Here is a 26,866-nt window from a genome sequence, read left to right on the forward strand (position 1 = left end):
AGTAGAGTAATGTGGACAAATATCAGAATGGGGAACCGGACAATGAGACTTATTTGTGCCTATGATTTCACACAGAAGGTTCCAGTAATGAAATGGAGAAATTTTCATTGTCAGTTGCATTGGAAAGGCAACTGACAATGAAAAAGTAAAAGTGTGAACTCTACAACATATAGACACATTTGGGGAAAATTTGGACAAAAGAGCAAAACTAACACCATGCTTCAACATAAAAACATGCACAAATTTACATGGAGAGAAGATACAAGAAATAAGAAAAATCTCATTTGACTATGTTATTGTCAATAGCAATGTTTCGTTACTGATTCAGAACACAAGAGTATACAAAGTATTTGAAATTGGAAGCAATCACTATTTAGTGTTGAGCAGGATAAAATTGAATTTCATACTGAAAAAAGGAGTGCATGGGAAAGTTTCAAAAAGAATCATATTTGAGTAATTTCCAGTTTCACTAAAGAGGTTCATCACTAACCACTTATACTGGGATGGTCTGAAAAGTTCTCGGCCTAACAATGAAAAAACGAATTTATAATTTCAAAATTATTTTTATTTTTTAACATAATCTCCCTTAAGACTAATACATTTATTCCAGTGATGCTCCAGCACCATTATCCCATCCCTGTAGTGATTCTCAGTAAGATCTGCAAAATACCCTTTGCAGCTGCAATCACCTCTTGATTCGAAGAAAAATGCTGACCAGCGAGAAAGAGTTTTAGTTTTGGGAAGAGATAGAAGTCAGAGGGAGCCAAATCTGAGGAATAGGGTGGATGTCCCCACAATTCATAGTGCAGATCCCTTAATTTTCCCATTGCCCAAACACCTTTGTGGGCAGGTGCATTGTCCTGATGAAAGATGATGTTTTTCTTCTGCAAACCGGGTCTTTTCTCGCAAATTTTTTCATCTAGTCTGCTTAAAAGATCAGAATAATATTTTCCGGTTATTGTTTTACCCTTTTCAAGATAATAAACAAAATGCCTTTAGCATCCCAAAACACCGATGCCATGACCTTTCCTGCTAATGGAATCTGCTAGTGGACAGAAGCCAGTTTTGAACAACTGGCTTCTGTCCACTGTTTTGACTGCTGTTTGGATTCTGGTGTGTAATGGTGAATTCAAGTCTCATTCGTAATAATAAATCGATGCACAAAATCAGTTTTAATTCTTGTTAAAACACTCCAAGCACTGTTCAGAGATTTTCATGTGAGTACGTTTTTGATCTGCTATGAGCAAGTGATCATGCGCAAAGCTTTTTCATTTGCAATTCTTCATGCAAAATATATCCTACACATTCTTTTGAAATGCCTATAGCCTCAGCAGTTTCACTCACTTTGACTCGCCGGTCATCCAATACCATATCGTGCACTTGACCAATGATTTCTGGTGGTGTTACACTTTTTGAGCATCCTTCATGTGGATCATCTTCAAGGCTGGTATGGCCACGTTTAAACTTGGCAGCCCGTTTCTTAATTGTCAAAAAGGAAGGAGAAGAGTGCCTGTAAACGTTTATGAACTTCGAATGAATTTCTTTTGGCGTTGCTTTAAACTTTCTTTTACAAAGAATTTTATAACCACACGATACTCAATTTTATCCATTTCAAGGGATACAGACAGCTGTATAAAACAAACTACTTGATAAAATGACTGGCAATTTCACATGGATGCTTATGACAGATGTACCAACTTAGAAAAAAAAAAATCTTGCCGATAGTGTTGCCATCTATGGTTGAGGCTGAGAACTTTTCAGACTACCCTCGTACATAATGGTAAGTTGGCAGCATTTTGTTTAAATGTATCACTCACATTTTAAATTTTTAATGAACATTGTTTGCATTTGTTAAAGATTTTTCATAAGAGGTTTATAAAACATTTGATTAGTGGAATGTGATACATTATAAAGTGTTAATGTATTATTAAGTGTCTTGCAGATATTAGATCTGTACATAGCAGTTTCACTATTAACATTACTTTAATCAGGATACAATTGTCATTTGTAAAGTGAGCTTTAAGCCTTCTTGTAAAAACTGAGAAAGAATGCAATTTATTTGTAATCAAGTTAAGTAAAAGAAATATTAAATACTATCATATGCCAAAGTGTCCTTTGAAGACTGCTTCTCGCATATTCAGAATTTTCAACAGTCATTGCTTACACTGTTTACCAGACACCATTTTCTCCATCCCCTATGCATTTTGGAAGTTCATACGTTCAAAGAGGAGAATGTATGAACTTCCAAAGTGCATAAACAAGGCCCTTCACAGACTCATCATTGCATACAGAGTGATTAATGTGTGGATGGTTATCATCTGTTAGGTCATTCCATCTTGATTACATTAAGTGAAGCTGTACCAAATGTAACATTTGCTTTGGATCTCCTTTGATAGCTTTAATGATATTTATCAGTCACCAGTCCCTTCTCCCCTCCAATAAGATAGTTTAAATTCATTGCTATTTCATACATATTAAATTGATATTATACTTTGATTTTGTTTTGGAAACCTAGTAATTTTAATTCCATATTGAAATTCTGGATGGCAAAGAAAGGACAAAATCATTTCTAATTTTGCTATTTTGATTTCAGCTCATTTATTGAAGTTATTGTAATGTTTAATATTCTGTTCCAGAATGCATCTGCAAGTACTGCAACAGGAAATCCTTTCAATATAGGAAGCTTAGGGGGAAATTTGGGAAGTTTTCCTGGCCTTGCTGGCATGGGAATTCCGCCACCTAATTTAGGAGAAATGCAGCAGATGCAACGTGAGGTAATGACCATCATTACTGGTAGTTTTTAAAGAATAGTATGTCATTTGTTTTTTATTACTTTAAATAACTTTTGGCAAAAATATAAATGCTATATATGCAAGAATAGGATAAATTATATTGCATTGTGTGTATACCTGCATAAGAGCATTTCTATTTCTTTGTTTGGATTATTACAGGATTCATGTCCCAGGAAGTTGCACTTGAACAGAATAATTAACTTCATATATAAAAGAGAAATAACTTTACACCAGGTTACAAAAATTTAAGTACCTTTACTTAATAAGATACACATTGTTTTTCTTATTTTGTATATAAAAACATTTGTCATAAGATCAAATCTAAATAAAATAAGATACCTTTCTTATGCTCACTCTCACCAAGTTAAAACTTAGGGAAGCTGAGTATTTTATATAAAATGAAAATAACTATTTCTTCTACTCACAAATTATTTTCTGTGGGAAGATACAAATACCACATTTAAGTGATAATCCCATCAGATGATGGATGATCATCATCATTGAAGGTTATTTGATACCCTGATAACCTTCAGTGACTTCCCTCCAAAGTATGCACTTCATATGCTGTCCTATTCCAGACACTTACCTATCGCTGTCTCCAGTGTTTCAGTAAGAAGAGAGAGAGAGAGATTGATGGCTTATTTAGATAATATTACTTCTAAGCATTATGTACAAATAAAACTAATATTACCTTCTTTGAACTTAATAAGATCAGCATTAACCTATATATTTGCCTCTGGTTTTTTTTTTTTTCCCACCCTTAGGTTTCCTCCTCTTGCTAAGGAAAATAAAAATTTTAAACTCTAATCCTAATTACTGAAATAAAGAGCAAGAAGGCTTCAGTTTAGCAATGTAAAATTATATAAGTCAAGTGGATATTAGATCCAGCATTATTTCAAAGCCAAATGTAGAAACTATGAAAGTTCCATAAGGTAAGTTGACCAGAGAGCTTACAGGAATATATTCCCCGGCATTCACGAGTTGCCTTAGTATGGACTATGTAGAAGACATAGGCACTGCCCAAGCATCTTATATTTGCCTTTTATTGGTTCCATTTTGATAATGTTTCACTGACCTGACTGTTGTTTCGAAATGGTTGGTTCTCCTCAGAGATCAGGTGGAAATCTCAAGAGAGCAAAAACTCTTGTTCAGTGCTAAGGAACTTGAAATGTCAGAGAGATGTATTTTTCGTAAACAAACTCTCGATCAGTGCATTAAAGTAATTACTGAAATAATGCTGGGTCTAATATCACTTATATAATTTTACATCGCCAAACTGAGGCCTTTTGGATCTTTTCCAACCAGTTCGAAACAGCTGTCAGGTCAGTGAAACATTATCTTATAATTGTGAATCTTATGTGTCACACTTTCCTTGATTGCCACAATTCCAGCATAATCAACAAATATTTAATCCTTACCTATATCCACTATATGTCAGAAGAAAAAAAAAGCTAGAATATTGTGAAAATGTATATGTGAACTACCATTATGCCCCACTTGAAACTGGTTGCCCCTTATTCATTCCACCTAAAGACTATCTTTTGCTCTCATTTCATAATGTGTATTTTCTTGTTCCTGCAAGTTTGCCAGCTATGGACAGACCGGAAGGTCAATCGCTATCTGCTTGGAAGAACATAGAAATGCATCTGTAATCATGACTGCATAGTCAGGTATAACAGACCATGCCTTGGATATTACACACAGAATCAATTAGGAAAAAAAAAAACTTTTTTTAAAAAATCTTCTGTTGCCCTTAAAAACTAACCTCATTTAAATAAATATAGATGCATTAAACTTCTCAAAATATGGAAAACGTCAATTACACTGGCCAACAAAAAAAAATTTTTTTCTGCTGATTATGATCTGACACTTGTTTTTTACTAATTTGGGTGTGCTGATTTCAAATATCAAACCCATTTTTCTCTATCACGTCAGGTTTTTCCTCTATGGCATTTTCTTTTTGCTAATTTGTAAGTTTTTGTTAGTTTTAAGGAGGCAGTACTATTTAGAGGATCAAAAAAATAGATTTTTTAATATTATTTTCTGAAAGTATGTACTTTTAAAAATCTGTTCCTAACTTTTTATCAAGAAATTCAACAAATTCCCAACGATATAGCCTATTATTCAAAGCGGTGCGCAGATCAGAATCGGAGCGCTCACCGCTCTCGCTTGTTAGTAAACGAATAAATGCGTAAGAACCTGCGACGCCACGTACTGGTGCTATGAATGCAAGAGAGGCTGATAACCGACCTAATACATTTAGGTGATGACAACTGCCTAAAACAAATGAATGCTATATACGTCATAGCGGACAAAGAATGATCGAAATCAGTCAATCGTTAATCGATCGTGAAAGTATGATGAGCGCTTATAATGTTTCAATAAAGTCTCTGTTTTTTTGCCTTGTTAATTGCATGTTAGTCGGCAGTGAAGAAAATACATCGTGTCTACTACTCGAAATTGTGTCAATTGTGTAGATTCCTTCTGCTACATTTGTGGCAGCTTTACTGTTCCCAGTCAAAGGACAAATATCACTGATTTCGTTAAGAAAGTGTACTTTGCATACTTTGACGTAAAAATTGCAGATCAGGACAAGTCATGGGCTTTAAATAAAGTGTGTAAGTCATGTGTAGAAAATTTATGACAGTGGAGCAAAGGAAAATGCCAAAAATTAGCTTTTGGCATTCCAATGATTTGGCATGAACTGAAAAATCACGTAGATGATTGCTATTTTTGTTTAGTTCAGACTTCTGGTTATAATAAGAAGAATAAGAAAAAAATTGTGTATCCAAATCTCGACTCAGCAATTCGGCCAGTTGCTCATTCCAATGAAATAGCCGTGCCAATTTATAAAGGACTTCCTTTACTTGAGAACGAGTATGATTGGGATATGCCAGATGTCCTTGAGGAGCAAGACCCAGGTGTTGATTTAGACAATGAAAATTTAATTTCTAGTTCTGGACCACAACGTTTTACTCAAGCGGAATTGAATGACTTAGTAAGAGATTTGGGCCTATCAAAGGAATCGTTGGAATTGTTAGCTTCAAGATTAAATTAAAAAAACTTACTGGAACAAGATACGAAGATAACTTTTTATCGTAGCAGGGAAAGTAATCTTGTACAATATTTTAAACATGAGTGTGGGTTTGTTTACTGTAACAATGTGTCAGGTTTACTAACTGAAATGAGTGTTGTACAATATCATCCAAATGAGTGGCGTTTATTTATCGACAGTTCAAGTAGAAGTCTCAAGTGTGTCTTACTACACAATGGGAATGTATATGGCTCAATTCCTATTGGCTATTCAGTCCACTTAAAGGAAACATATGAGGACGTTAAAAAGGTTCTGAAGTTATTAAAATATACAGACCATAACTGGATCATCTGTGTGGATCTTAAAATGGTGAACTTTTTACTTGGCTTTCAAAGAGGATATACAAAGTTTCCGTGTTTTCTATGCTCCTCGGATAGTTGAGCTAGAAACCAACACTGGAGTCAGAAACATTGGCCTCTTAGAATATCCTTAAATGTTGGAGAACAGAATGTTATAAATCAACCTTTAATCGACAGAGAAAAAATCATTTTTCCACCTCTAAACATCAAACTAGGTATTATGAAACAGTATGTTAAAGCTTTAGATTTACAAGGTGACTGTTTCCAATACATATGTGAAAAATTTCCACGACTTAGTTACGAAAAAATTAAAGCCGGTGTATTTGATGGACCGCAAATTAGAACTTTAATGAGAGACCCAATTTCATCAACTCTATGAACGAAATTGAGAAAAAGGCCTGGACTTCATTTACGATGGTTGCAAATAATTTTCTTGGAAACAAAAAAGCGTGCAATTACAAAGATCTAGTGGAAACAATGCTTGAAAATTTCCTGCGCCTAGGTTGCAACATGAGCATAAAGCTTCATTTCCTATACAGTCATCATGATAGATTTCCCGAGAGTTTAGGTGCTGTAAGCGATTAACAAGGTGAAAGATTTCATCAAGACTTAAATACTATGGAAGATCGGTACCAAGGAAGATGGGATTCTCACATGATGGCCGACTACTGTTGGAGTATTCAAAGGGATTGCCAGAACAGAACACACAGCAGAAATTGCTACAAACAAAAATTTATTCCCTGAAACTCATGTGTAAGTAAAATTGTTATTTTTTTATAAATATTCTTGTAATTTTTAATGAATATTAAGTAGTTATGTATCTAATTACCTCTCTCACATTCAAAGTGCCAGCACGTGCTGTTGCAGGTTCTTACGCATTTATTCGTTTACTAACAAGCGAGAGCGGTGAGCGCTCCGATTCTGATCTGCGCACCACTTTGAATAATAGGCTATATCTTCGGGAATTTTTCGAATTTCTTGATAAAAAGTTAGGAACAGATTTTTAAAAGTACTTACTTTCAGAAGATAATATTAAAAACTGATTTTTTTGATCCTCTAAATAGTATTGCCTCCTTAAAACTATCAAAAACTTACAAATTAGCAAAAAGAAAATGCCATAGAGGAAAAACCTGACGTGATAGAGAAAAATGGGTTTGATATTTGAAATCAGCACACCCAAATTAGTAAAAAAAACAAGTCTTATATAAAAGTGAGCAAAAATTGTGTTGGACTGTGTTATTAAAGTATTCTATGTGACACCTAGGCTTTTGACTAGTACACATAGAGGTTACTGTTCCTAGGTACAGCTATAGTCTACTAAGTTTCACTTTACTTTGTGTAGCTTGTTTGCTTTACAGTTTATATGATCTATATTAGTCACACATATAATGTGAGTAAGACAAGCTATATAACTGAGAGGAGACCTCCGCATAGCCTTTAAAGGACTGCGGAGAACCGACCAGGGCTTCTGACCTAATGTCCAATCCTCGCATTCTCGTGGTGCACTCTGTTCGGTATCTACTTGGATATTGAACGAACGAGGATGGGCTGGCAATTTGGGATTTGGCTGACCAAATTGTATTCTTATTGGTTAAACAAAAATAAAAAATGATGGTACAACATGACAAAATTTCATGCCGGCTGGGGCGTCACCCGGTTAAACAAGGCCCTCGTTGTTTTCGCCAGGGAACCAGGGCGAACAGGGAAAAGTTAGCTACTGGAACAAATCTGAAAACACACACCCCAACTCAACATCACCAGAGTTAAAGATCGGTACTATCAACGTAAGAAGCCTGAATGGCAAAGAAATGGAGCTAGCTGAGGAATTAGATAAGTACCAGATCGATATAATAGGGGTGACTGAAACAAAAAAGACCAAAACTGGTGAGATCTTTCTGAGCAATAAATACAAAATGTTATATTCAGACAATCACAATCAAGGAAAAGAAGGAGTAACCGTAGTATTCAACACAAAATACGAAGCTAATCTTCTTGAATGGCAGTCAGTCTCAAGTAGAGTAATGTGGGCAAATATGAGAATGGGGAACTGGACAATGAGACTTATTTGTGCATATGGTCCTACAGAAGGTACTACTAAGGTAGAAGTGGAGGAATTTTTTGAGGCTTTATAAAAAGCAACTGACACAATGAAAAAGAAAAAGTTGGTCATTGTGGAGGATCTCAATAGCAGAGTAGGAAATGATTGTGAGACATACAAAAATATTTTGGGAAAATTTGGAGAAAAGAACAAAGCTAATAATAATCGCAAATATTTGTTGGATTTCTGCTCAGGACATGGACTGGTTATTACTAACACCATGTTCCAACATAAAACTGTGCACAAATTCACATGGAGAGAAGAGGCAAGGAATAAGAAAAGTCTTGACTATGTTATTGTTGATAGTGATGTTTTCTCCCTGGTGCAGGACACCAGAGTGTACAGAGGATTTGAAATTGGAAGCAATCACTATTTAGTCTTGAGTAGGATAAAATTAAATTTCATATTGAAAAGAATAACATGTAAGAAAGTTTTAAAGCAAATAAAAAGTTGAGCAGCTCTCAGATGTGAACTGTAGACTAAAATACACAAAGGTTATTGAAGAAAAAATGAAAGAATTTGAGAACAGGAATCAAACCTTGGAGATTCAGTGGCAAGCCTTCGAGAAAGCCCCGGTTGATTCAGCTAGAGAGGCATGTGGCAAAGTTGTCAGCAAGGATAGAAAAATTAGAACTCCATGGTGGACACAGGAAGTTAAAGAGGCAGCAAAGGAAAAGAATAAAGCCTATCAAAAGTTCCTGGCAAATAAGTCAGCTTGTGCTCTTAGAGAATACAGAGACAAATGCAAGAATGCTAAATACGCTGTAAAACTAGCTAAACAAAATCCATGGGAGGATTTTGGCAAGAATATAGAAAATAAATATCAAGAAGGTGTCAAAATATTCTGGAGGTTGTTGAAGAAGCTTAGGAATGGAAGAAAGAGTGCTGTAAAAGGAGTTAGAGATGATAAAGGTGAAATGAAAATGGGAGAAAAAGATATCCTTGAAGTATGGAGTAATTACTTTGAAAAACTGCTAAATGAAACAAGCGGTGATGACAGCACAGTGGTAAAAAACACTGTGCTGTCATCAAAACAAAGCCTGGACAGAGGGACGAATTCCCGATGATTGGAGTAGAGCTCTAATAGTACCCATATATAAAAAGGGAAGTAAAACTGAATGTGAGAATTACAGAGGTATTTCCCTACTGAGTGTTCCTGGCAAGATCTATGCAAGTATACTTGAGAAACGGTTGAGAAGAATTGTGGAAGAAAAGCTGGGTGAAGAACAAGTTGGATTCAGGCCAAATAGAGGCTGTCAGGATCAGATCTTCACTTTAAAACAAATTGTTGAGAAAGCATGGGAATGTAACAAAGATCTGTATTTAAGTTTTGTCGATTTGAAGACATATGACAAGGTGCCAAGAGAGAAGCTATTCAATACGCTACAGTTATATGGTGTCAGTGGGATATTATATCAAGCAATACTTTGTCTTTATTTGAGTTGTAAGTCAGCAGTTGGAATTGAAGGAAGTACAGGAAGATGGTTTAATGCTAAATCTGGTGTGAGACAAGGATGTATTATCCCCTATATTATTCATTATCTATATGGATAATGAAGGAAAGTGGTATATTAAATATGATATCAAAATTGGAGATGTTAATGTCAGCTCTTTATTCGATGTTATTTATTTATAACATCATTCTTTATGCGACTGATGTTATACTTCATTATAACATCATAAAAGTAAAACATTTCAGCTACCTTAGGCACGTTTTTTAGTGAAGATGGTAAATTAAATATATAAATAGACAACAGAATCAGCAAAGTTGGTATAGTGGGAAGTCAATTGAATAAATTCATATGGAATAAGAGAGAAATTAGTCAGAACACTAAATTAGCTGTATACAAGACAGTGTTCAAACCAGTTTTAACTTATGGATCTGAAAGCTGGGTCAGAAATAAAACACTTGACCAAAGACTAGACACCACAGATATGAGAGTCCTGAGAAAGATTATAGGCGTGAACAGATGGCATCAATGGCAATATCATATTAAAAACGAGGATATTAGGAAAGAACTTGACATTGTCAGCATCCAGTGCATTAGCAGAGCTAATCTCAGGTGGTAGGGTCACTTTAAACAGAATGAACGAATAAAGATTAGCAAAACAAGTGTTCTCTGCCATGTTGGCAGCAAAATGACCCAGAGGAAGAACAAGATATAGGTGGATTGATATGGTACAAAGACGATAGAAATGTAAGATCTGATAATGTTGGAGTCTTGACAAGTAACAGACTGATTTGTAGGAAAATTGTAGATAGGAAGTTAGTAATGATATAATTTTTTTCATGTAGTGCTATCATATCCTGTACATACCCCTTGAGGGTACGTGGCAGAATTTTATGATGATTATGATGAAAAAAAGATATTTGAAATCTCATATTAATTGTGGTGATAATAGAGAACGGTATGAAAATATTACTAAGATTATTAAAAAAGAAATCAAACATGCTAAAAACTTATGGATATAGATGAATGCAAAAATATAGAAGAGGACTTAAATAAAAATAATTCTAAAAGTGTGCTTTTCAAATTATCAATAAGTTAACCAAATCTTTTACTGCAATTAATTGGAGCATTGAAGATGGAAATGGAACTCCTATCACAGACAACCAGAAAATAGTTGATAGATGGAAATGTTACGCAACCAAGATTTTTCAAAAGGACCTTCAACTGACCGACAATATTTTGGACGGAATTTTGCCAGGAGGTTCAGAGGAAGGAGATTACTCAATATTAAAATAAGTTATTGCAGCACTTAGCTCCTCAAAAATAGGAAAATCACCTGGAATTGATGGTGTTACAATGGAACTGATATGTGAAGGAGGTGACATCATCATAGACATTTTGCTAAATTTATTCCAGGATATATGGAACACAGAGACTTGGCCTTCTGATTGGCAGACTTCTGTCCTTGTACCTATTCCTAAAAAGGGAAACAGCAGTAAATGTAGCAACTATAAAACAATAAGCCTTATTAGTCATCCAAGCAAAATCCTGTTAAAAATGCTATTGTTAAGAATTGAAAAGAAAATAGAAAGCAGACTATCAGATGAACAAGCTGGTTTTCGGAAGTCCAGAAGTACAATTAACCATATTTTTACAATACACATACTAGGCGAAAAATACATAGAACATAACAAAATAATCTGTCACAACTTTTTAGACCTTCAAAAAGCTTTTGACTCAATATGGCATGAGGCATTATGGAAAATTTTAGAACATAATGGTATTGACAACAAAATCATTAAGATTATTAAATCTCTTTATTCTTCATCTGATATGAGAATGGAAATTAACAATTACAGCAGTGAACCGTTCTGGGCAGAACGGGGGGGGGGGGGACAGGATGCATCGTGTCCCCTCGTCTTTTTAATTGTTTTCTGTAATATGTCATAGATGAAGCTCTTCAAGAATAGTAGTTGGTGGACTAAGAATAAATAACTTACATTTTGCAGATGATATCGATCTTCTGGCAGAAAGTGAAGAAGAATTACAAGAGATAACCAGCTGCGTTTTTGGAACACTTAAAAATTATGGATTATACATAAACCTACAAAAAACAAAAACAATGATAACCTCAAAATCAGATATTGAATTCTTAAAGATACAAATTGGCAATAAACAAATTGAGAATGTAAACAAGTTCACTTATCCAGGAAGCACGTTGAGTCAAGATTGCCGTTCAAAAACCGACATTAAATACCGAATTGCTAAGGCAACCGTGGCCCTACAGAAGTTAAAACCATTGTGGGGAGATAACAGAATAGCAATCACAGCCAGACAGACTAATTGATACCTTGGTGAACTCTGTCCTCTTTTATAGTTGTGAGGCCTGGACTTTATTGAGGAAAGATGAAAGGAGACAGACTCCTGTCTTTTGAAATGAAAACTTACAGAAGACTTTTGAGGATTCCCTATACTGCTCACGAAACCAGTGAAAATGTTCGAAAACTGATTGATTCAATAGACGGGAGAAAAAGGGAAAATATTCTGACAGTCATCAGAAGAAGAAAGATGAAATGGTTTGGACATGTGGAGAGGGCTAATGGCATTCCAAAGCAAACGCCAGAAGGAATAGTTCCGGGACCAAGGGTTAGGGGCCAACTGCGATTAAAATGGACTGATAACATCAAAAAATGGACAAATTCCTCCCTTTCTCAACTGACATCAAGAACAAGAGACCGAGAAGATTGGAGGAGGCTAACAAAGAATATCACCTACCAGCCATGAATGACCCAACAGTCCATTTAGGACTATGGGAGAGAAGAAGAACTTTACTGCTCAAATGCCAGCTAAACTTGTTGTAATGTAATCATCTTTAAGTGTAATTCAGCACAGTTAGTCTCACTAATACAATATGAAATATGTTATTTAACCATCCAAATGGCCATATGGATGAAATATCTCAATTTATGCTTCACATCCATCCATGCACATATTGACTTGTAAACATGTTGAGCAAATACAGTCTTCTTCTTCTTTTACGCGTTATTACCGCTTCCTATGCAGGGTCCGCGTGTTACTCAGATGCGACTTCTTGTTAGTACTACTCCCAACCGACCCGTCGCCTGGTCTGCCGCTGGGGGGAATATATTTTTTGACTGTAGAGGCGTATGTTCACGGGGCCGGTTTGCCTGCTTGCGGGATGAAAAACGCCAGATAAACTGGTGGAAAAAACCCTACTGACCGCGCCCAAGACCGGCTAACTTGGCTATGCCTGAGGAAGATCCTCAAATTCCTCACGTCTACAACGGGAATCGAACCTGGGACACTCCTTCCCCAGGCATATGGTTGCGAAGCGCAAAGCCACTAGGCTAACCGCACGGTTGTTGAGCAAACACAGTGGTAAATAAATATTGCACAATATCCAATCAAGAGCAGGTAAACTAAAGTTCACATAACTGATGTTTTATGGAAAAGATTTCCATGCTAAATCAGGCATTATAGTGTTTTTCAAAAGATAATTGTTTATTATATTTTTGTATTATTTATTATATTATATAATTATCTTATTCTTAAATATGCCACTGAACATTAGGTCTTTTGAGACTTTGTTCTTAAAAGCTTTTATTTTTGTTATCATTATTATATTATTAAATTTTTTTCATGTTTTAGATAATCTTATGTTTTAAAATAGAATTATTTTTTTTTTAATGCTTCTATCCCATTCTCAGAAGGTCACAAACATATATACCAGGCATGGACAACCTTTCCTAGTTTGGGGGCCAAATTATCATTGTCTCCGAGTCAAGGGCCAGACCAAATTATTAAATAAAATAAATTAATATTAAATGAATTAAAACAAGTTGCTACTTCATATTTCATTTATTTATAATATAATGAACAACATAATAATTTAATGTGAAGATTGGCCTTGTACTTCAACTACGAGACTATCAATATTGATGTTAATATTACTTAAGGATAATCACATGGAATTTTCGAGGTTTTCTTCCATTATTCTTGTCTGAATTTTTGATTTATCGTATTTCATCCTCGAAAAAAACTGTTCACACATATATGTGCTGCTGAAAAGACAAATGATTTTTCTTGAAAAGGCACATAAATTTGTATATTTTTCTTCCACCAAATAAAATTTATAAAAATCCGTCAAAGCAATGTTGTTAAATTGTAATTTTAGCACTAAATCTGCCTGAAGCTCAATAAGTTCCATCTGTAAGTTTTCTGGCACATTATTTACATCAGCATCCATCAGACGAGCAAATATAGCGAATGAGGAGTCTTTGTTTTTGAAGTCGGCAAACCTTGTATCAAATTTCTCTATTAGTGCCTTCAGTTCATCTCCATAACAATTATAAGAGATATTTTTGAGTTGCTAAAGTAGGAAAATTATAACAATTTTTAGCTCTTATCTGACTTTCCAACAATCTTAGTTTATTACAAAAAGCTTTGACATGTCCATGCAGTTCATGAACCAATTGTTCTTGTTTTTGCAATTTAAGATTTAGTTCGTTTAGGTATCCGGTGACATCTACAAGGAATGCCCACTCATCATCTTTTACTTGGTTAATTGTGTTTCCTTTTATGTCCATAAAATCAGCAATGTCTTGTCTCAGATCATAAAATCGTTTTAACATTTTACCTTTACTCAACCACCTCACTTCACAATAATAAGACACATCTTCGTAATCCAAAAATGGGTCTGCCAAATACTCCTTAAATTGGTGGTGATTAAGTGCACGTGACTTAATAAAGTTAATACTTGCTACATTTTACACATAGATTTTGTTGGTGGATAATGCAGTGAAAATTTGTTAAATTTCTGGATGGATCTGTAGTTCTATTGCTCTTTTATGAACTATTTCAATAAATCCCTTCTGTGCACCAACCATTGCAGAGGCTCCATCAGTGCATATGCCAGATAGTGAACTCCATTTAAGTCCAAATCTCTCGAAGTCTGTGTTGACTGTTTCAAATATATCTTCACTGGTAGTTGTTCCTTTTAACGGCCGAAGTGCCAATAATTCTTCTGTGATGTTGAAATCCGCATCAATTCCTCGAATAAATATTGCTAGTTGTGCTGCATCGGAGGCATCGGTGCTTCATTCAATTGAAAATGCTTCCAATCTAGCAATCTTCTCTTCTAAACTTTTTTTTGATATCATCAGCCATAATTTCTATCCTTCGGACAATAGTACGTCTCGACAAACAAATATTCTCGAAGTCTTTTTTCTTTACAGGACATATTATACTTGCAACATCCAGCAGACAGTTCTTGATAAATTCTCCTTCACTAAATGACTTAGAATGCTTAGCGATTTTTTTCGCTTACCACAAAGCTGGCTTTGACAATGCTGTGGTGCTGCGTTCTTTGCTAGTTGAATATTTGCTGCTGGGTATCCAAGTTCTTCTTCAACTTCTGTATTTCATCTTTTCGTAGTTGTCCATCAATTTTTGGGTGATCCGTATGTCTCGAAGTAAAGCATCTCTTCAAGTTGTATTCTTTGTTGATGGATACGGATTCGTTGCACAGCAAACATACAGGCAAACCTTTATTCAGAATAAAATAATAATCCTCTGTTCAGTTGTCTTGAAATTGACTATTCTCTGCATCTACTTTTTTTTTTTGCAATAACCCCTGACATTGTCCAAAATTTATAAGCGATATTCAGAACTGTCAAACAAAACTGTCTTCTAGACCAGTGCTTCCCAAACTTCTGGATGTCAGGTCCCCCTTTGCAAAAAATTAAAATATTTCACGCCCCCCCCCCCTCGAAAAAAAAATCGTAATAGAGATATATTATTATTATATTTATTGTATTTATATTACATACGCAGCGAATATTGCAAAAATCAAATGCATATATTACATTTTTTGCCTCTTACCGTTTGGTTCTGAAGACGATGCGGGCTGTTCTGGTAAAATATGAAATACTGTCCTTTTTTTTTTTAGTCTGTTTCTGCTTCTTCTGATTGTTCGCGGGATTTTTTTTTATTATTTTTTATCAACCACTTATCCATCTCAGGGGTTAAATTTTTTAACGTACAATAGATCAAATAATATCACCACTTACTGATACTGGCACACCACAGACTGAACACATGAAATTACTGAATATTACCTGAATAAGGGAATCCCCGGACCAGGAACATTTTTCACTTTTGTGACTTTTCTCCTTTTACGGTAATTAAGCCTAACGCGAAACAGACAGCAAAGGCAGTCATTAAAACGTGCATATGATTGGTGCGGTTTTAACAGAAGATCGCACAACCGAAAGATAAAAGCATAGCCAACAATTGAGTTGAAATGCTAACTCTCTTCAACCGAATTCCATTTGTGAAACTGCCATAACATTCATTATATATATATATTACTTAGTTTTAACACTTTTACGAATTTTAACACGTTCAGTTGAATTTTATTGCTGCCTTGGGAAATCGAACTCACACACATCTAATTAATAACAATAGTTTTTAGTTAGATACTGTGTTTCCCCATGCAACATATGGTTTTGTTTCAGTCTATACAGCATAGTTTCTGTATGAGGGGACATGTGATTCATTAATTAGTGTGTTTTTATCCCAGTTGTCTCTAATTGCACTATTTGTCGAGAAATATATTACACAGACTCCTCATACCTTATTCACTGGTAATAAAAGTACTTATTTTTATTGCCTCTGCAGTATAGTGGCTCTTAGGGAGGGCGTGTTGTTTACCACTGCAAGCGAGTTACTATCTCCCCACATGAACTTGTTTAAGCTTTTTTTCATGTGTGAAGTATATGCGAAACTTTTATTGGTAACAGAAACTAGCTCGGATGACAGTGATAATATAAAACGAGTTTTGATATATATATAAAGTCAATATCAACAGTCCCTGATTACGAACGCATTATGAAAAGAACAGAAAGATTTGGAGCTTCCCTGGAGAGCATTCGAAGTAAATACAATTAACCACTGCTTTGAAATGAAACATATGAATAAGCAATATTTACTAATATTCATTAAGCGCCGAAATACGCAGGAAGCAAAGTTTGTGAGCCAACACCAATGTGTGAATTTTTCCATTAAAATATAAAAAATAACAAAAAAGAAATAATAAAAGTTAAATACGTTTCTTTTAAAATAAAAAAAAAATACTTAGTCTTAAAACATTTTAAATTTGTTTTCATTATTTCACGGCCCCCCTCAACAAAACCTACGGCCCCCAAGGGGGCCGTAGCCCACAGTTTGGGAAGCGCTGTTCTAGACCACAGGCACTGAACAGAACACAACATCAATGCAGGCATCGAACAGAACATAAAATCAATGCAGGCACTGAACAAAGCACACGACCAACGCAAGTACCGAACTGACACATAACATGTTCACACACGCCGCTAGTCAAAGTGAGAAAGAGACCTTGGTTGGAGAAAACATAGTGTGTTTTGCGCATGTCATATGATGTCAGCATAATGTGATTTAATAGACCACACGTTTTTTTCCCACCATGAATCAGACAAACTTCACTGAAATAGATTAGGGCCGGATCCGGGGGGGGGGTGCCCATATGTGATATATATGTAGATTTGTACCATATATTGGCTACCTGCTCTAGATATCAAACTTGGTGTTTTTTGATTCACTTGAAGCTTCCGGTGAGCAGGGTGTTTGATCTTGCACCAACTGATGAAATTCATCTGCACACAATGTTCAGTATATTATCAGATCTTACATTTCAATCTTCTAAAACAAAACAAGATCAGCATAAATCAACTTCTTCCTGTCATCATCATCAAATTCCTAACATGTACTCTCAGTGGTTGTACAGGATATTATGATAATACCACATGAAAAGTTACATCATCACTAACTTCCAGTCAACATCTTTTCTCCAATTTAATCTGTTAAGACTCCAATATTATCAGATCTTATATTTCTGTATTCTAAGGCACTTTTTACTGTATCAATCCACGTAGATCTAGGTCTTCCCATGAGTTTTTCCTGCCAGCCTGGCAAAGAACACTTGTTTTGCTAATCTTTCCTCTCCCATTCTATTTAAGTGACTATACTCCTTCAGATTAGCTCTAATGTATTTCCTAATATCCTCATTTTTAATATGAAATTGTCATTAATGCCATTTGTTCACTCTCCTAATCTTTCTCAGAACTATCATATCTGTGGTCTCCAGTCTTTGGTCAAGTATTTTTTCTAATGCAGTTCTCATATCCATAAGTTAAAATTGGCCTGAACATTATACAACCACTTCAGTGTTTTGATTAATTTGTCTCTTATTCATTTATTCAGTTGACTTTGTGTGGTAACAGCTTTGTTAATTCTGTTATCTATTTCCATATTTAATTTGTGATCTTCACTAAAACTTGTAGCTGAAATGTTTTACTTGTTTTGTAAATTCTCTATTCAGGATGCAGTTGATATTTTCAATGTTTCTGCTTATTTCCATTGTTTTTGTCTTTTTATTACTGATTTTCATATCAAATTTATTACAACACTTATTCAATTTAGTCAGAGAATCTCACAGATCTTGTACTGGATTTACGTAGGAGTTTAACACATCTGCATAAATTAAAGAGCTAGGATTAACATTGCCAATTTTGATAACATATTTAATACCACTTTCCTCCATGATGTGATCCATATAGATAATGAATTACAGTGGAAATAACGTGCACCCTTGTGACACACACCTGATTTAACATCAAACTATCTTCCTTTATCTTCTTCAGTTCTAACTGCTGACTTACAGCTTAAATATAGACTATGTATGGCTCAATATAACCATAACATTTTGAAGAGCTTTTCTCTGAGCACCTTGTCATATGCCTTTTCCAGTTCTATGAAACTTAAATACAAATCCTTGTTATATTTCCAAGAGTTCTGAACTATTTGTCTTAAAGTGAAAATCTGAGCCTGATGACAACATCTATTTGGCCTGAATCCAGCTTGCTCTTCACCAAACTTCCATCCCGTAATCATTCTTAACTGTTTCTCGAGTATACTTGCATAAATCTTCCCAGGAACACTCAATAGGGAAATACCTCTGTTCAGTTTTATTTCCCTTTTTATAGATATGTACTATGAGAGCTCTACTCCAATCATCTGGAATTCGACCACTGGAAAAGTTTTATACCTCGACATTTGAGCATTTGTGGTTGAATTTCATCCACTCCAGCTGCTTTTTCACATTTCAGGTTTTTGATGGACTTCTCTACTTCAACTATGGATGTGTATTCCTTACTTCATTCCTATTGGGAGTTTTCTACCACCGTGTTGACACTGCTTGCTTGCTAAATGAAGCAAGCTTTCAAAGTAATTACTCTAGACATCTAGAATGTCTATAGTTTTCATGTCATCTTAATCATTTGATTCTTTTACAATACTCTTCACTCCATTTATAAGCTTTTTCAGTAGCCTCCAGAATATTTTGCATGATAGTTATTTTCTATGTTCTTACCAAAGTCTTCTTCCCATGATTTTTGTTTAACTAGTTTTACTTTAGCTTCACTTTCTTACATTTATAAGAAATTCTCTTATATTCTATTCTTATATTCTTATATTCTCTAAGAGCACAAGCTGACTCATTTACCAGAAACTTTCAACATTCTTTCTTCTTTTCTGTAACTGCTTCCTTGTCTTCCTGAGTCCACCATGCAGTTCTGATTTTTCTATTCGTACAAGCTCACCACATACCTCTCTGGCTGAATTAAGCATGTTTTCTTCAGGATTTGCCACTGAATCTCCAAGGTTTGGTTCCTGTTTTTAAGCTATTATATTTTCTTAAATAATGATTGTGTTTTAGTCTATAATTCACACCTGAAAGATGCTTAACTTCAATTCATTTTAAAACTTTCTTACATGCTCTTTCTTTCTATATGAAATTCAGTTTTATCTGCTCAGCACTAAATGGTGATCACTTCCATCACTTTCAACAATAACATAGTCAATGAGACTTTTCTTATTGTATCTTCTCTCCATGTGAATTTCTGCAGATTTCTATGTTATGCAGTATTGGTAATAACTAGTCCTGAGCAAAAATCCAACAGGTGCTTACTGTTATTTGCTTTGCTTTTTTCTCCAAATTTTCCCCAAAACTTTCAATATGTCTAGTATTCATTTCTTACTCGGCTGCTTAGATCTCCAACAAAGACCAACTTTTCCTTTTTCATTGTGTCAGTTGCCTTCTCTAATGCCTCAAAAATTTCCTACACTTCTTTCTTAGTAGTACCTTCTATAGGCACAAATAAGTCTCATGTTCCACATTCTGATATTTGCTCACATCACTCTACTTGATATTGAATACTGTAGTCACTCCTTCTTTTCCCTGATTGTTATTGCATGAATATAGCATTTTGTATTTGTCGCTTCAAAAGATCTCACTTGTTTTTGTCTTTATTTTATTCTCTCTTATTATATCAATGTGACACTTATCCTATTCTTCTGTTAGTTTTATTTATTTTCTATTGATGCTTCTTATAATACCAATCTTGAACTCTGATGTGTTCCGGGATTTGTTCCAGTAGCTGATGTTTTTCTGTTCAATCTAATTCTCTATCGAAAACAAAGTGTGTCTTGTTTAACCTGGCGATATCCCAGCCAGCATGAAGTTTATCCATGTTCTACCATTGGGGGGGTGCTTAAGGGTCAAAGCTGTATAACTGAGAGGAGACCTCCACATAGCCTTTAAAGGAATGCGGAGAACCGACCAGGGCTTCTGACCTAATGTCCAATCCTCACCTTCTCGTGGTGCACCCTGTTGGGTATCTACTTTGATACTGAACGAACGAGGATGGGCTGGCAATTTGGGATTTAGCCGACCAAATTGTATTCTTATTGGTTAAACCAAAATAAAAAATGATGGTACGACATGACAAAATTTCATGCCGGCTGGGGCGTCGCCCGGTTAAACAAGGCCCCCGTTGTTTTCGCCAGGGAACCAGGGCGAACAGCGAAAAGTCAGCTACTGGAACAAATCTGAAAACAAACCCCAACTCAACATCGCCAGAGTTAAAGATCGGTACTATCAACGTAAGAAGCCTGAATGGCAAAGAAATGGAGCTAGCTGAGGAATTAGATAAGTACCAGATCGACATAATAGGGGTGACAGAAACAAAAAAGACCAAAACTGGTGAGATCTTTCTGAGCAATAAATACAAAATGTTATATTCAGGCAATGACAATCAAGGAAAAGAAGGAGTAGCCATAGTATTCAACACAAAATACGAGGTTAATCTTCTTGAATGGCAGTCAGTCTCGAGTAGAGTAATGTGGGCAAATATGAGAATGGGGAACTGGACAATGAGACTTATTTGTGCCTATGGTCCCACAGAAGGTTCTACTAAGGTAGAAGTGGAGGAATTTTTTGAGGCTTTAGAAAAAGCAACTGACACAATGAAAAAGGAAAAGTTGGTCCTTGTTGGGGATCTCAATAGCAGAGTAGGAAATGATTGTGAGACATACAAAAATATTTTGGGAAAATTTGGAGAAAAGAGCAAAGCTAATAATAATGGCAAATATCTGTTGGATTTCTGCTCAGGACATGGACTGGTTATTACTAACACCATGTTCCAACATAAAAATGTGCACAAATTCACATGGAGAGAAGAGGCTAGGAATAAGAAAAGTCTCATTGACTATGTTATTGTTGATAGTGATGTTTTCTCCCTGGTTCAGGACACCAGAGTGTACCGAGGATTTGAAATTGGAAGTGATCACTATTTAGTCTTGAGCAGGATAAAATTGAATTTCATATTGAAAAGAATAACATGTAAGAAAGTTTTAAAGCGAATAAAAGTTGAGCAGCTCTCAGATGTGAACTGTAGACTAAAATACACAAAGATTATTGAAGAAAAAATGAAAGAGTTTGAGAACAGGAATCAAATCTTGGAGATTCAGTGGCAAACTCTGAAGAAAACATTGATTGATTCTGCCAGAGAGGCAGCATGTGGTGAGGTTGTCTGTAAGGATAAAAAAATCAGAACTCCATGGTGGACACAGGAAGTTAAAGAGGCAGTGAAGGAAAAGAAGAAAGCATACCAAAAGTTCCTGTCAAATAAGTCAGCTTGTGCTCTTAGAGAATATAGAGACAAATGCAAGAATGCTAAACACTGTGTAAAACTAGCTAAACAAAAGTCATGGGAGGACTTTGGCAAGAATATAGAAAATAAATATCAAGAAGGTGGCAAAATATTCTGGAGGTTGTTGAAGAAGCTTAAGAATGGACGAAAGAGTGCTATAAAAGGAATTAGAGATGATAAAGATGACATGAGAACAGGAGAAAAAGATATCCTTGAAGTATGGAGTAATTACTTTGAAAAACTGCTAAATGAAACAAGCAGTGATGACAGCACAGTGGTAAAAAACACTGACCAGGCATGCTGTCAGGAATACATATCCATACTTGAAGTAGAAAAAGCCATCAAAGGCTAGAAATGTGGAAAGGCAGCAGGAGTAGATGATATTCGAACAGAAATGCTGAAGTATGGTGGTATAAAAGTCTTACAGTGGCTACACTGCGTAGTTCAGAAGGCCTGGACAGAAGGAAGAATTCCCGATGATTGGAGTAGAGCTCTCATAGTACTCATATATAAAAAGGGAAATAAAACTGAATGTGAGAATTACAGAGGTATTTCCCTACTGAGTGTTCCTGGCAAGATCTATGCAAGTATACTTGAGAAACGGTTGAGAAGAATTGTGGAAGAAAACCTTGGTGAAGAACAAGCTGGATTCAGGCCAAATAGAGGCTGTCAGGATCAGATCTTCACTTTACGACAAATAGTCGAGAAAGCATGGGAATATAACAAAGATCTGTATTTAAGTTTTGTCAATTTGGAAGAGGCATATGTTAAGGTGCCAAGAGAGAAGCTATTCAACACACTGCAGTTATATGGTGTCAATGGGGCATTATATCAAGCAATACTTAGTCTTTATTTGAGTTGTAAGTCAGCAGTTAGAATTGAAGGAAGTACAGGAAGATGGTTTAATGTTAAATCTGGTGTGAGACAAGGATGTTCATTATCCCCTCTGTTATTCATTATCTATATGGATCACATTATGAAAGAAAGTGGTATTAAACCAAAATTGGAGATGTTAATGTCAGCTCTTTGCTTTATGCGGATGATGTTATACTTCTAAATAAATCCGCTACAAGTCTGCAAGAATCTCTGACTAAATTGAATAGCTGTTGTAATAGATATGGTATGAAGGTCAGCAATAAAAAGACAAAGACAATGAAAATAGGCAGAATCATTGAAAATGTCAACTGTGTTGTGAATGGTGAACCTGTGGAACAAGTAAAACATTTCAGCTACTTGGGCACGATTTTTACTGAAGATGGTAAATTAAATATAGAAATAGACAACAGAATCAGCAAAGCTGGTATGGTAGGAAATCAATTGAATAAATTCATATGGAATAAGAGAGAAATTAGTCGGAACACTAAATTAGCTGTATACAAGACAGTGTTCAAACCAGTTTTAACTAATGGATCTGAGAGCTGGGTCAGAAATAAAACACTTGACCAAAGACTAGAGACCGCAGATATGAGAGTCCTGAGAAAGATTAGAGGCGTGAACAGGTGGCATCAATGGCAATATCATATTAAAAAATGAGGATATTAGGAAAGAACTTGACATTGTCAGCATCCGGGAATGCGTTAGCAGAGCTAATCTCAGGTGGTATGGTCACTTAAATAGAATGGGAGAGGAAAGATTAGCAAAACAAGTGTTCTCTGACAGGTTGGCAGGAAAACGACCCAGAGGAAGACCAAGATATAGGTGGATTGATACGGTACAAAGTGCCTTAGACGATAGAAATGTAAGATCTGATAATGTTGGCGTCTTGACAAGTAACAGACTGATTTGGAGGAAAATTGTAGATAGGAAGTTAGTAATGATGTAATTTTTTCATGTAGTACTGTCATATCCTGTACACCCCTTGAGGGTACATGGCAGGAATTTGATGATGATGATGACCATTATTTTGTGCAGTGGTTTAAGCCAATAAAAATACAATTTGTTCATCTAAATCCCAGATGGCTAGCCCATCCTCATTCATTTAGTATCCAGTTAGATACCTAATGGTGTGTACCACAAGAAGGTGAGGACATTATGTTAAGTCCTGGCCAGTTCTTTGCATTCCTTAAAAGGCTACATGAAAACCTTCTCCTCCCAGTTATATACAGCTTTGACCCTTAAACACCTTCTGTTTTATAAATGTCAAAGTTAAATCTGAGTACCTTCCATGGCAAAATTTCATTTGAATTCTCTTTATTCTTTTTGGTTACATATTGTAATTCAGATCCATTTTTATGTAGTGCTTGAGCAGAAGATTTATAAGATTTATTATGATCTGAAGTGGTAATAGAAATATTTGCTTTGGATCTACAAAGAACTTGTTTTATATATATATATATGTATTTTTTTTTTTTTTTTTTCAAAATTCATTTTTACTCAGTAATATTATTATGATTATTATTGTTGAATATTATGAAAAAGCTTTAATGACTGATACCGAGAGAAAAAAGATGACATGGTATATTTGAAAAGATACTACTAATAGTACTAGTTTCGTTGAATTGATCAACATGTTCAGGTATCACAATCAAAGAAATATATAAAGAATTACTGAGACTTAAAATTGTAATAGCAGAACAAGTACAAAAAGACAGTAGCATGTTTGAAAACAAAATGCGAGCTTGAGTTCCAAGCAAACGTATACTACGCACTGTCGCGAGTGCGCCAATACTGAACAGAAGCAACGTGTACGTCAGAGAGAGATTGAAACTTAGGATGTTATTGATATGAAATGAATCTAGAGAAATTTCTCTAGATTCGACAATCTTTCTCTCAAGTTCATCATAGCACACATGAATGTTAGAAGTTTGAGTCCAGTTCACAATATGTTGGCAGTCTTCGTCTGAGTTAATTAAAAAGAGAACTTGGCTAGAGAGAGCGCTGGCTCTAGTCCTGTTATAGGAGATATCTCTACGGTGTTCCTCCAAACGCAGAAGGATGGATTTAGCAGTCTGGCCATAGTATGGCTTTCCACAATCACATAAAATCTCGTACACTCCTGGAAACTGATTTGGAAGATGTTTCTCTTTAGATTTACTAAGTATCGAATGAATTTTTGGGAGTGTAGTGAAGCAAGTTCTGAAGTTAAACTTCTTGAGAATTTTTGCCAGTTTTGGTGAAAGAGAGCTGATGTAATGCAAAGAGATGAAGACTCTGGGGGAAGAGGGATCTTCAGAAGTAGTTCAGTGACTGGGGGAAAGAAATTTGTCAATTTTCTTAGGAGAGAAACCATTATTAATAAAAGTTCTTTTAAGAAAAAGGAGTTCATAAATTTCTGTTTCTTCTGTAAGTAAAGATTTTGCTCAGTGAGCTAAGATGGAAATAATACCAAATTTTTGTGGGGGATAGTGATGGGAGGAAGCATGAAGATATCTATTGGATTATGGTCAGCTTTGACATCTCCTCCTTATTCACAAATGTCCCACTCAAGGAAATTTTATAGCTGATCCAAGCTAAATTTTCTCCTGATATCTCAGCCCTATTTCAGTTCACAATGAACTCAGACTATTTCGTTTGGCAGGGAAAATTCTACAAACAAATAGAGGGGACAGCTGTGGGTTCACCACTCTTCCCCACCCTTGGCCAATTTCTTTATGGTGACCTTTGAAGAAAAAGCCTTAGCCTCTGCCCCACAAAAACCAGCCATATGGCTTTGCTACATTGATGATGTGTTTGCTATTTGGCCACATGGCTAACACACTTAAACAACCAACACCCCAGTATCAAGTTCACCCTGGAAAAAGAGGAAAACAACAGCCTCCCTTTCCTAGACACTAGTCACCTGCCAGCCTGATGGAACCTTGGTTTTTCTCAGTCTATAGAAAACCCACCCATACAGGCAGATACATTCACCAACAATCCCCCCCCCCCAAATCCAAAAAATATTAAAACCTACAAACCACAGCCCCCTCCCCCCTCCACAACAAGGATTACTCTAAATCCATCACCATTCCCTACATCCGAGGCACCTCGGAAGAAATTACCAAAATTTTAAAAAAACGACCTGATCTCCTGTTACAGGCCTTACAGAAAATTGGCATACCTTATCCGCTCCACCAAAGACCAACCACTTTCCCTAGATCTACCTGGTCTATACCAGGTCCCTTGCAGTTGTAAACTGTCTTACTTTGGCCAAAAGGCAGGACAGCAAATATCGGAATTTCTGAACACAAGTACTACATCTTTTTTCACAAGTAGCCATTCTGATCTTGCAGACCATGCTCTGGATACACACCACAGAATACGGTGGAAGAAAGCTACAGTAATACACCGTAGCAAATACAAATTCAAAAGACTATTTATGGAATCAGCCTCAGCCCTAAGAAACTCTCCAAACCTCAACAAATTTGGTTGTATGCGACTGCCCCAAATTTGGGAGGCTTACATCAGCAGACCTTCAGCCCAACGGCCAAGAACACCTACTTAGCCTGCTAGAGGGCACCATCAGGACTTTTAGGAGAATAATAGTTTCATCTCTTTATTCTCAGTTACTGTGTTGTATAGTGCCTACGTGCATGCGCCTTTTTTTGTAAGTTCCTTTTGAAAATGGCAACGTGACGTTGCCGAAATATCAGAAATATTTATTAAAGTGTAATTTAATTTATATTGATATCTACGTTGTTCAATTCCTTAAGTAATTTAATAGTGGAAGGAGTTAATAGCTTTTTCTTCAAAATTGTTGAGAAATAGATCTGCAAGAATTGGAGAGAGCGGGCTGCCCATGGCCAGACCTGAGTTTTGTAAGTAGATCTTATTGTCATATTTGAAGTATCCTGACTTTATGCAATGGGAGAGTAGAGTTGTTCTCGAGCAGGTACATTTGTATAGAGAGAAACAATATCGAAACTGGCCACATGATATCCTTGATTTTAGAAACAAAATCTGCAGAGTTTTTAATATGTGAAGAGGAAATTCCAGAAAGATTACAGAAAGGGGGAGGGTTACAATAAACAGTTAATGTAGTTGAGGCCTACAATCAAATCTGTAATAGTCTTTTTTCTGGCACTTGAGCATTACAGAACCAAAAACCTTTCCACAAGGAAAAGA

At 35.6% G+C, this 26,866-nt stretch overlaps 1 protein-coding gene across 1 annotated transcript in view; it reads left to right on the plus strand.

The window, feature by feature from the left end:
- LOC150098188 (ubiquilin-1-like) overlaps positions 1 to 26,866 on the plus strand; it is a 252,240-nt gene that overhangs the window by 93,550 nt on the left and 131,824 nt on the right. The window contains exon 5 of the mRNA XM_090406088.1: positions 2,637 to 2,774. Coding sequence (XP_090262214.1) covers positions 2,637 to 2,774 — 138 coding nt within the window. The remainder of the gene's footprint in view (positions 1 to 2,636; positions 2,775 to 26,866) is intronic.

Source organism: Typopeltis vanoorti, chromosome 16, assembly GCF_054136105.1.
Source record: "Typopeltis vanoorti isolate ZY-2024b chromosome 16, IOZ_Tvanoo_1.0, whole genome shotgun sequence".
NCBI lineage: Eukaryota > Metazoa > Arthropoda > Arachnida > Uropygi > Thelyphonidae > Typopeltis > Typopeltis vanoorti.